The 12631-nt window shown below is 35.8% G+C and overlaps 1 protein-coding gene across 7 annotated transcripts in view; it reads left to right on the top strand.

Annotated features, from left to right (window-relative positions):
* Positions 1-928: 928 nt before the first annotated feature.
* The window catches only part of LIPJ (lipase family member J), a 32813-nt gene continuing 21110 nt past the window's right edge, over positions 929-12631 (top strand). For 4 of the 7 annotated variants that reach the window (XM_058671325.1, XM_058671328.1, XM_058671326.1 and 1 more), the window contains exons 1-6: positions 929-1032; positions 3000-3152; positions 3604-3657; positions 7435-7615; positions 7941-8052; positions 9090-9207. In XM_058671325.1, the coding sequence (XP_058527308.1) occupies positions 7948-8052; positions 9090-9207 (223 nt within the window). In that variant the 5' untranslated portion in view covers positions 929-1032; positions 3000-3152; positions 3604-3657; positions 7435-7615; positions 7941-7947. The remainder of the gene's footprint in view (positions 1033-2999; positions 3153-3603; positions 3658-7434; positions 7616-7940; positions 8053-9089; positions 9208-12631) is intronic. The other 3 variants (XM_058671327.1, XM_058671324.1, XM_058671323.1) reach the window with 3 other exon arrangements.

The raw sequence follows: 12631 nt of genomic DNA, 5'->3' as shown, positions 1-12631 counted from the left end.
TAGTCATTAACTCTGCTTTTTTCGTTCTTATGCCCTTTTAAATGGTTTTCTAGCATGTTCAGTGTTACAAGCAGCAAAGAGAGGTGGCCTGCCAGCATATGTTTTTTTGTTTGTTTAAAGATTTGTTTTTCTTGGGAAGGCAGATTTACAGAGAGAAGGAGAAGCAGAGTGAAAGATCTCCCATCCGTTGATTCACTCCCCAAGTGACCGCAGCGGCGGGAGCTGAGCTGATCCAAAGCCAGGAGTCAGGAGCTTCTCCCAGGTCTCTCACACATGTTCAGGTTCCCAAGGCTTTGGTCATCCTTGACTGATTTCTCAGGCCACAAGCAGGGAGCTGGATGGGAAGTGGGACTGCCGGGACATGAACTGGAGCCCACGTGGGATCCCGGCACATGCAAGGCAAGGATTTAGCCTTTGGGACATCACTCTGCACCCACAATTTTTCATTACCTTCCAACCTTCTACATGTTAGTCTAGATCTACAACTATAGGATGGTAGGCCCAAGTTTGGCTTCTGACTTTAGTGTATCTTTTTGGGCATGTGAGAATGGCAAATTCACTTAGGGAAAATTAGGACTACAAAATAGCCTGACTAGCTCCCATCCTAATAATTATAATAATAATTATCATAATAATTATTCTTCACAATCAACTTCTCTTTGTCAACTTTTTTACTATTTCATGGTTGTTCATGGTGACTGGAGTTCAGTTTGAGTCACTAAATGAGTCCTCTAGCGTTTGAACGAAAACAGGCACCCAAAGATTTTTTTCCCATATAACTTGTTCTAGTTTCTTTATATCACTTAGTAATTTTAAGAAGCCACATTGCTTTTTTTTAACGTTTACTGGTTATTTCTGAATTTTCTCTATCGTACTAGAATTTTAGTAGTAGAAACATTGTAATATTCAATACAGTATCCTTGGAAACTAGAATCAAAGTTAGAACTCTCAGAAACTATGAAGGTTCATTAATCTGCCCAGGAAGAATACCAGACTTTTGAGGATAATTCTTAAAGCAAGATATGTTTCATGGTAATTCAGTTGGATGATTTTATTATTAAATGTCTTTATCCAGAGAGTACTTTCTTAGTGGTGTAATGAGGATCCCTAGTAGAGTGCTGTGCAGCTGTCTGTCCTCATTTGACTTTGTTACTGATAATTTGAATAATCACAAATGGTATTTTTAGCAGTTTGTAGATGCCATAAAACCAAAATTAATATAATTTACATTACAAAAGTCTATATTTTTTAAAGATTTCAAAAGATTATCAATGAAACAAATTTAACTAAAACAAATTGAATGAAGATGTTTAGTCTTACCATTTATCTTCTTTCCAAATTGCTTTTTGTATTTGATCATTTACTTGACTTTCACAATGTTTAATATGTTTTTATTTTTAAAAATAATAATGGGGCACAGTGATGTTTTGATATCTATGTATAGGTGTACTAATTAAATGAGGGTAATCAACACATTTATCTCCTTATGTTTTCTTTATGTCTGCAGACTTGGAGCTCTTTTGCTTCTTTGTCACAATTGCTACTCTACAAAAGAAAAATCTCATTTGTCTCTGATTTTATGAGCCATTATCTTAGAAAGTAAAATTAGATATCTCAAATGCAACATTTTTAAACACTGGGATTGACATTGAAAAAGTGAATTATTCCAAAGACAAACTTTCACATGTTAATGCCACCTAATTGGATTTCTATTTCTTTGCTTTCAACAAAATTAAAGAACCTAATGTAATGCCTGCAAATTAAGAAATCATTTTCCATGATGAATCATTATATTTTTGACATGCAATTTAGAAATTTCACAGAACTGACATTGCTTTAACACAAGTCTTTTTTACGGCTATCAACTTAGCATGTGAACAAAGTCTCTTAGAAATTATGCCTGTTAAGTAAGAATTAATTTGATGCTAATCTGGGTCTCAATCAAGCAATATTCATTCATTAAGAGATATATTTCTGCCAAGAGACTACTTTCTATGTTCAAATAATTATTTTTCAAAATTTATAACATGTTTTAATTGTATCTGAATAACAATTGTAATGGTAACTTAATGCAGATATTTTCACACATAATCATATTCATATGATGTTTTCAGAAAATATTTTTTTAACAAAAAGGGATAACAGATTTATTGATTTTCCTCAACTAATTATTCCAATGTGTTTGTTGAGTGTCCAGTGCAGTTTGGACGATGTTTACTGCCTGTAAAGGACACACCAGTGAACAAAACTACCTTTACCCTTGTGGCTGTGTCACCATTTTTGTCCAGGTCCAGATGTATTTGGATTGCTGTGTGGAAAAGTTGCTTGTGCAATGACAGGAAGCTGGGTTTGTTTTTGCATTGAGATTTTTTTTTAATGTTCTCGTTGGTTTTATTTTTCAGTAGACATTCTTTTTCAAACTTCCTGACCATTCCACCTAGCAATCGTTGCTCAAGGAAGCACGATCCATAAAGACGCATATATTGGACAACTAAAGCCAGCAAGAGCAGATACGTTTGGCCTAGTGTTTTTCATTGTTACATACTGTGTCTACAGTCAAACCAATTATTTTAATAACATAAACTAAATAATAATTAAATCTATTGTAGTTGATATAGATCAATTCAATTTTCTTTTTGAAGAGAACAGATTTCATATGTTTTATATATACAGTTTTAGGAACATAACAATAGTTTCCACTCTCCCTTTTCCTTCTTTTATTTTTCTTTTAATTTTTGTGATGACATGCTTCTAGTTTTCTTTACAATCTGAAGCTTAATTCTCCACTAAATAAAGACTACAAGTAGAAAACATAAAGATCACTCTGTTTCAGGAGTATTGACCAATGCTATAAAAATAATCAGGTTTCAAGATGTCAATTTCATATAAATTATATAAACATAATTAATAATATAGATGTCTGATACCATATTTTGTTAAATACTTTGCCAACTGGATGATAATTTAAAAAAAAAATTTTCAAATTTTGCCTACTTGAGTTTTAGTGCCTGCTGCAAAACTATATTTTCTATCCCCTATTCATCTTTGAATATATTCATCTATGAAACTTTGCTTCTAAACTAAATGAAGCACCAGTGATCATTCCATGGAAAAGTATTTTACCAGGCAGCCAGCCTGGAGGGAAATTTATGGTGAGTGATAGAAGTTGAAATGATTATAATTACTTAGTGCATTAGGTATAAGGTTTATTGACCAAAAAGATATTTTCATTTATAACCAGTGATTATTTCTTTGATATTTTGCATGAGGTCAATAAAGAGCAACTCTTTATATGTAAATAATCATTTCAACAGGTAAGCTCTAGAAGCATTATTAATGAGATGTCTTATATTCCTTTCCTTCCTAAGCTTTCAAAATTCATTGTGCATTTAAAATATCTCAAGCTAGGAACTACATTTTTATCATACATCCTGACCTGTTTTTATAGAGTCCATAAAATGTACATATAACTTAATAGCAGTCATTTCACACATCTGAATTTTTCTAAACTTATAAAAAATTTTAAATAACCCAACTGTCAGTTGATCCTAGTTTTCCTCTTTTATTTGCATCTACTTTAACAAAATTCTTCATTTCTTTTAGAAGAGTTTATTTGACTTTGAAGCAAAAGCATATCAATTTGAAAATTCCATCTGTGTAAGTATACTTAATAGCTCATGTCAACCTAGTACTATTAATATGAAATTCACATTATAGTTGAAAAGCTTAAATTTACTAAAATCACTTAGAACATTTTTACATATTTGTTCATAGTTTTTGTAGCCAGTTTATATAACATTTTATTTAGAATTAAAAAAATAACTATATTGAACCATGCTACAAAAATGTATAAATCTTTTTGTAACTGAACTGAATTTTGAAAAGTGTTCACTTCAACATAAACTCCGACTCCTTTTTAGTAAGGTAATAAATAAATGTGTTTTCCTCTCAGCATGATATTGGTGAAAAAGCATGACAACCTGATATTTTCTTTGTTTATTACATGTTTGAACTTTAGAGTGTTTCAGGACAGTTTTTAATTTACAGTAACAATGCAGTAGATCTGTTAAAATGTTTCTCTGATTTGCCAATGAGATATGAGAGAACACAAAATTCATTGCTTTCTGTCTTTTTCAAGTGTCCCTAAATTGGAAAAGATTCTCAGAATTTGTAGATGTTTCTTGAATACACTGAACAACTGTATCCATGATAATTTTCTGTACAAATGTGCTTCATAAAACTCAACACAAATAGGGGACAAGATGGTCAAACAGGGTGGGCAGTTGTAGCCAAGAGTGCACAGAGAACTAGGTGGAATGAAGAGCTGAAGAGGAAAAACCACTGGGTGGGATAAATGAAGCTCCCTGGAGGCCACTGGAGGGAAGTTGGAGCCACACAGACGAGGAGAAACTACTGAGAATGTCCAAAGATGCGGCCAGCAGCCCAAGAGGAAGGTGAGCATACTGGAGCTACAAGAGAGAACCCTGACCACGGACATAAGCCTAACGAATTTCGAGCCAGCGTAAAGAGAACAGGCGCCTCCCCCAGGAGACAATGGCAGGCAAAAAGGCATACGAGAAAACACTACTTAAAGGACGCTCTAGTGCAGAAGTCCACAGGCCCCAAATCAATCGCCCTCCTCCCACCCCCAGATTAGGACGGCCACGCCGCTGGGGAACAAGTCATTGGAAAGGGGAGTGATCCAGCAGAGGGAGGAACTCACAGATGAAGAAAGGAGCCCACACCACACCTGGAAGGTTTATGCCATAGACCCTCTGGGAGATTTCCGGAACCACCCAAAAGGAAGATACTGGATCACTGAGTCTGGATGGGGAGCAGCTTCACAAATCCCAGTGTGCGCCGCAGTGAAAGCCCAGGTCACTCAGCCACCAACAGAAAGAGCCACTGGAGCCAAAAAAAACCCACACAGGGGAATGGAGACCCGTGGAGGCACGCACATCCACACTCAAGCAACCATGGTAACTGGAAAACTGACAAGCTGAACATTTTGAGCAGTCTTGGCAGAAGTACACAGATCAGCTACAAGAACAGTTCCCTGGGCTGTGGACAGGACTGGTCAGAGAAGATCTCAGCCCAAGTGGGCATACAGCTTGTGTCCCTGCACCACAGAAACCGCCATAGCCCCAGACCACACAGAAATTACCAGCAAAACACCAGAGGAGAGGGAAGTCGCACAGGGGCACCCACATCAGCGGCAGAAACTGCCTGGTGGCTTGGGTATACAGCATGTGTTCCAAATAGAAAAGCATACACTTGAAGAAAAACAACAGCAAAAGAATCCCAAAATCTACAAAAACATAAGTAATCAAAATAAGTGAGGAAATAAAGCAAATACAGACCAACAGAACAATACACAAAATCAAAGAAACAACGAGGTGGTTTTTTGAGAAAATAAACAGAATAGACACCTCATTGGCCCACCTCTCTCTCTCTCTTTCTTTCTCTCTCTCTCTCTCTCTCTCTCTCTCTCACACACACACACACACACACACAAAGTGAGAGAAGACAAAAATTAAGAGTATCAAAGATGCAAGAGAACATAACAACAGATACCACAACCATACAGAAAATAATTTCAAATTATTACAAGGAACTCTATGCCAAAAAATCAGAAGACTTTCAAGAAATGGATAGATTCCTGGATACATATCACCTACCAAAACTAAGTCATGAGACAACAGAAAATCTAAATAAGCCTATATCCAAGGCTGAGATCAGATCACTAATTAAAGCCCTACCAATAAAGAAAAGCCCCGGCCCAGAATTCACTACTGAATTCTACAAAGCATTCCAAGTAGAACTAACCCCAATTCTTCATAAGCTGTTCAAAACAATAGAAAGGGAATCAATCCTTCCAAACTCTTTCTATGAGGTCAACATCATTGCAAAACCAAAAATAGAGACACGACAAAGAAAAATACAGACCAATATCCATGATGAACACAGACACTAACATCTTCAACAAAATACTAGCTAAGAGAATACACAATACACTAAAATCTTCAGAATCTAACAGAAAACACAATACATCAGAGAGGTCATTCACTCAGATCAGGTGGGATTTATTCCTTACATGCACAAATCTATAAATGTGATACATCACATTAAAGTGAAGAAAAATCATGTGATTGTCTCAACAGATGCAGAGAAAGCATTTGATAAAAACTAGAAGCAAGATATGCATACAAGGAACCTTCTACAATATAATCAAAGCAATTTATGAAAAACTCAATGGCAACATCATACTGAATGGGGAAATATTGGGAGCTTTCCCAATAAGATCTGGAATAACATAAGAATGTCCACTATTGCCATTGCTATTTAACATAGTACTGGAAGTCCTCATTATAACTATTAGGCAATAAAAAGAAGTTAAAGGAATTAAAATTGGAAAAGAGGAAGGCAAACTGATTGCAGGCAACATGATTCTATACATAGGAGAACCAAAAGACTCAATGACGAGACTGTTAAAACTTATAAGAGTTTGGTAAGGTGGCAGGGTAAAAAATATGTGAACATAAGTCAATGGCCCTAGTATATATACACAACTCTGGGGCTGAAAAAGAACTAGGCAGTGTGATGCCTTTCAAAATAACAAAGGTGACACTTAAATACTTTGGAATAATCACTAAAAATGTGAAAGATCTCCATGAATAAAGTTACAAAACATTGACAAAACTAGTAAGACTTTCAAAAATGGAGAAATAGACCATGTTCCTGGATGGGCAGAGTCAACATAAATTTCCATATTACCAAAACTAATATATAGATTCAATGTGATTCACATCAATATTTCAAGAACTTTCTTAACAGAGCTGGAAAAATGATTAAAACTTCATCTGGAAATGCAAGAAATTACAAATACCCAAAACTATATTGTAGAATAAGAATAGATATGGAGGGATCATAATTCCAGATCTTAGGATGGTAGTAATCAAAACAGGCTGGTATTGTTATAAAAACAGTGAAGATCAATGGAGCAGAATAGAAGTATTGGAAGAGAGCCCACACATGTACAGCCACCTAGTCTTCGACAAGAGATCAGAGAAATATATTGATTATCTGCATGAAAAGTATATTCCTAAGTTGCTAGTAAGGATTTTGTTGCGATGGTTTTGATGCTAAAAAAATATGCTATAACAAATAGCATATTAAGCTTCTATAACAACCTTGAGAAGTAGGCATTTTTTGCAATTTATACGTAGGGAAACTGTTGCTCACAGAGGTTAACTAACCTGTTTTAAGTCACCTACTTAGTTGTGGAGCTCAAGAATTTTAGAATCCATGTGCAATATCTTCCCAGGTAGAATATTGAGTATGCCTTACAAAATGTGTTGCTTCTTGGAAGTTGTGCTTTTAAGGGGAAAAGATGGGTGGGAGCTTCTCTAATTAAACAGTTTCTTACATTTCTAGAAAGAATTTACATGTCCTTATTGCTCAGAATTTAGGAGAGTCAAAATACATATTTCTGCAACCAAAATAAAATTCAGACCTAAAGAAGTTAAATGGAAGTTATCCAAGCTTCTAAATCTGTTTCACTCCTGCCCATCAAGAAAGAAAGCAAGTAAATATTCTTTAAATAAATGTTATTGTGGTAAGAATACTATTGCATCATTACTTCAGACATCAACTGACATGAAATAAACAGTAAAGCTCTCATAATGGGGCTGTACACTGCTTTGTCAGAGATTTCCAATAAGGAATTTCTGTTTTAAAATAAGGCAGTGGGAAGATGCTGGACTTAGAAATTGACCCCACATTTAAATCTGCACTTCCAATTTTATATATAGTTAGCTAGCTTTTTCTTCATTTTCCATAGCTTCAATCTGATGATCAGAAAATGGTAATATTTCCTACATCACATGATTATTGCCTCAATTTTAGTAATGCCAGCACCTCTTTTTTTCTTTTGTATGTAGATCTCAAATGTGGTGTCTTTTCATGGTGATGTGTTTCATCCTACCTTTTGGAAATAGTCATGGTGTCTTTCGAAATCGAAGATCTGTAAATCCTGAAGCAAACATGAATATTGTGAGTTCTTAGGAAATAAATCAAGGCTGCTGAGATATCAGATAAATAAACCTCAATATCTTCAAGGGTTGGAATTTTTAAGATAATAGATTAATAACCACACACATACTTGCCTGCACTTATATATAGTAACAGGTAAAATAATATTTTTCACCTGCTATTTTATAGCTTACAGTTTTCCTTTCAATTTACTCAATTTCTATAATGAAATACATACAAAAAGGGGCAGAATAGGCATGTGGCCTAGACTTTAAAACACTTGCATCCTGTATCAGAATGCCTGAGTTCCAGTCTCAGTTTTGCTCCCATTCAGATTCCTGATAATGGACACCTTTGGAGTCACCAGGTGATGCTTTAAGTGGTTGCGTCCCTACCACCCACTGAGACCTGGACTGAGTTTCTCTCTCCTGGTGTGATCTAGTTTATCCTTGGTTGTTACAGCTATTTGAGGAGAGAACCAGTAGATGAGAATGCTCTCTCTCTTCATCCCTGTCCCTCCATTCCTTCCTCCCTCTCTCCACCCCCTAAAATAAATAAAACTTAAAAATTAAATATATACTCATGTATGTATCTATACCTTCATGGAGGACTTCTGCTCTCTACACAGTCACAAATATAAAAAATACCAGATGTAAGATGAGAACATACATGGATACGAAAACTTTTGCAGATACACGTACATTTTTAAATTGTACTTGGATGAGTAGGCAAAAGTGAATTATTGAACGTGGGGAAAATTAGTAGACTAGCTTTTGAGATTGCTTTTTGAGGATAAGAGTTTGGAGGGGGTTTTTTGTTTGTTTATTTTCATTTTTTGTTGTTGAATTCCCTACGTGCAAGATCAGGGCTTATTCAATGCTTATAAACACTTATTATCTGCTTGAATCAGTAAATCAGAGGAAATTAAAAACAGCAGGACTGAGCCTGAGAGAAAATACCATGACTTAGTTATGTAATGGGTTAGAAAACATACACCCTTCAACTTAATCAGCTAATAATATTTTGCTAAAAGATTTGCTTTTTTTTTCTTTATCCAGAGTCAAATTATATCCTACTGGGGCTATCCTGATGAAAAGTATGATATTGTAACTGAAGATGGCTATATCCTGGACCTTTATAGAATTCCTTATGGGAAAGCAAATAATAATAACTCAGGTAATATTCAACTGAAGATAAAGGGGTGACTATCTGGAGCCTGAGTTCTTACCACTTTTTTCCTCCATGTTCTAAGAGTAAGAATGTTGATGCTAAATGAATAATTAGCCTCTCACAGAGATGGGCATATCAGAGAGGTGTCAAGAAGAGAATCTCCACTAGCTTCCTGTTCACAGAGCAGTTTCAAAATTTAGTGGAATGCAAATTAATCCTCCCAGGCTTATTTGTGAATCACTGTATGTTTATTCTCTAGAACTTCCTTTGATAAGGGGTAAGACTGTTTGCAAATGCCATAGTATTATTACTTTGTAGGATTGAAGGAAGGATGTTAAAACTTCCTTCTGTGTCTGATTCAGTCCTCTAATAATAGATAAACCGGTTGGCAGCAGCCCAGGGCTATGCAACACAAGGTATATTGGTGTCAGTAGAGAGTGGCACAAAACACTGTCCAGTTGTCAAAGGACCTGAACTGTAATCCTACATCTAACACTCACTAATAGAATATGGAATAAACTACTTTTCTAATATGATTAACTGGCCAAATATAAGCCAAAGTTTTTTTTTCTTTTCTCTTTAGATTTTCTCCCTGAAAAAAAAATGTTTCTTAAAGAATAGTGGTTCTTATTTGGTTACTACAGTACACTTCAGAGAAGACTATACTTTGAAACAACCTCAATTCAATTTTGGATACTTACAAAAGCCATATCTAATAGGCAGGAAATTTTAGCACATATTTTACATAATGGTATTTCTCAAAGTAGGTCTTCATGTTGCAAGTACTTCAATAAAATATTTAAAGATAATTTTAAAATACAGCAGGTGTGTTAGAATGTGTTGGAAGCAGAGCCTGTGAGAGGAATTTGGGTGCATATGATCAGCTGAAAGATTACTTTCAAGAGAAAGTAATGTTCTTACTAGGATACAAACAGGGGAAAGAGGTTGAGAAGGATGCGGTCTCAGCTGGGTTTCGGCAACCTCAGAGGCATGGATGTTATTTATTGCCCTATAAGAGATGGTCCCACTTTGAAGCTTTTGTCTTCTAACATTATTCATTCACTGTTTGAAGGCTACTTCTAGAAAAAAAATGTAATGTCCCCGATGAGGCAATTCTCATTAGACAGAGAACGAGTCTACACAAAGACAAGAAACAGTGAAGCATTATCAACATGAGTGCTCTAACTCCTCAAAAATTCCCTTCTCACTTTTCATTTTACATTTTGTTCCCTTTCAGCTAGTTCGCCTGATAGCATAAACCAGGCCCTTATCCTTACAGATTACTATACATATTAGGTCATGGTTATATCTATGAACAGTAAAAATAAGGAACAGGAATAGCACAAGATACTTCAATAGATGGCCTGAATAAAAAATATATTTTTCACTTTCCTCATTTTATATCAGCAACCCTACTTCCTTTGATTGATCAAGATCAATTACCCCTTGCAGGCATGGTAATCCATTTTTCTGCCTCCTTGCCATCCATAATCAGGAGCCTAAACTGACCAACTATCAATCATACTTGCTTTTCAGGATGCTTACCATATCTGAATGCACACATTTTCTCTGTGGGAATCAAAGCTTCTAGATCTGTAGAATCTAAAATTGTGAGAACAATAAGCGTACATGCCTGGGTGATGTTGAATCCCACCCTGTTCCTCAGAGTTAAGAAATCAGTAGTGCACTGTGGCCATTTGTTTAAGGTTTATAGTGAATTGTGAAAAGAGCACTCATAAAGTCTCATCATCTTCACTTACCCTTCAAGAGGTGTGTTGTCCTTCTAACAGGATGACAGTCTCTGGATGGGGCCATATGAAAAGGCCATAAATACTATGATTGTATACCATTGGATGCATCTTCTATGACATGAAATGGATCCCTTCATTTGGGATAATGCTGTGAATGGCTCTGTGGTAATATTTTAGATCTTCTGTGAACCCTTGCTGCTGGACGTGAACATAGCAAAAAATGTATATCAACCCTAGTCATAGTGCAGTAATCTTCATGTGCATTAGAAGTGTTCAGTGAACTCAACAATTTTCCCAGTGTCTACTTTTATCACCTGGAGAAGAGGTACCGTATCAGGTCTCTTTTGCTGACAGGTCCAGACATACTTCGCTGACAGAAGCTCAGTTTGCCTTCATGAGGGACTTTATAGGGATAGGTCACTGGTTAGCCTACATCTCTGTTACTATGACTATTCTCTTCAGGACCTCATTGTCTAGATGTCAGAGAACAGTGGCTGTCTACTATCTGTTGTCTATTTCTTCCTGTGTCCTTGAATGGTTAGTGCTGCTTCTGCGCTAGACACAGAATTTGCTGCTTTCCCTGGACTCTTCACACCCATCGTCCCACTACACATATAAACTCGGCAGAGATTGAGTATTCTTCTGGAAGGCAAATAAGGGCAAAGATCTGAGCAAATTATCTTGTCCCTTCCCGATAGTTGCTATTCCCTCCCACAGGTCAGTGTCACAATGGATACTTCTGTAAGACTTTCAGAAATCTTTTCTGTGACTATCCAGTTGGGTTCTCAGGAAAGGTTTGCAGGAAAGTGTGTACTTTTTGAATTTCTGCTATACCTGGGAACTTCACAATGTCTTGCAAGCCTACCTGAACTATTTTTATACATCTCCAACAAAGGAGGGTTCATGTCTGCCTTTGTCTTCAAGCATTTTTCTCTTTTTAGAGTGGAGCCAGATTTTTGCTCTATGAACTTAATGTCCTGGTGTGTTTTTGAAAGGTCATTATTTGAGCTTGGTTCAGTTATTTTACATTACCAGAGTGGGAGTGACACCATATCCCAAAATGAGAGAAATAGCTCTCTGTTTTTGAGCTTTAATATCTCCAGTTGTCCTACTCAAAGAAAGAAAGAAAGAAAGAAAGAAAGAAAGAAAGAAAGAAAGAAAGAAAGAAAGAAAGAAAGAAAGAAAAGAAAAATGAATGAATCTCATAAATGGAATGTGTACCCTTTAAACCCTTCCAAGTAAGACTAATCAGCTGGCAGGTGTTCTGATGTTTTTCACTAGACTGATTAAACATTCCCATTCCTATACTCTAACCCTTTTCATCCTTTCCTCTATAATGTGCTGTCGCAATTTTTGAGTTTTCTAAGTTTCTGATAGAACTCAGAGGAATATGAGCTATGAAAGCTTTGACCTTGTTAAATCTCTTGTCAAAGTACAGTATGACATAGTAGAGTTCAAAGTTTCTCCTGTGAACAAATTATCCCTCATGATATAGGAGTAAGTGAGAGTATGTATATATATTCTCATCTGAAATGCTAAGAAGTAGGAGGGTCTTATATTTTGTATTTTTTTGTAAATGCATGTAATAATGAACTATCTTTAAGACACAACCCAAGTTTAAACATTAAATTCATTTATATGTCATATACACTTATTACATACAGTCTGAAACTAATTTT

Source organism: Ochotona princeps, chromosome 13 (genome assembly GCF_030435755.1).
Source record: "Ochotona princeps isolate mOchPri1 chromosome 13, mOchPri1.hap1, whole genome shotgun sequence".
In the NCBI taxonomy this organism is placed as follows: Eukaryota; Metazoa; Chordata; class Mammalia; order Lagomorpha; family Ochotonidae; genus Ochotona; species Ochotona princeps.
Note: the sequence above shows the minus strand (reverse complement) of the source record. Positions and strands in the feature narration are given on the sequence as shown.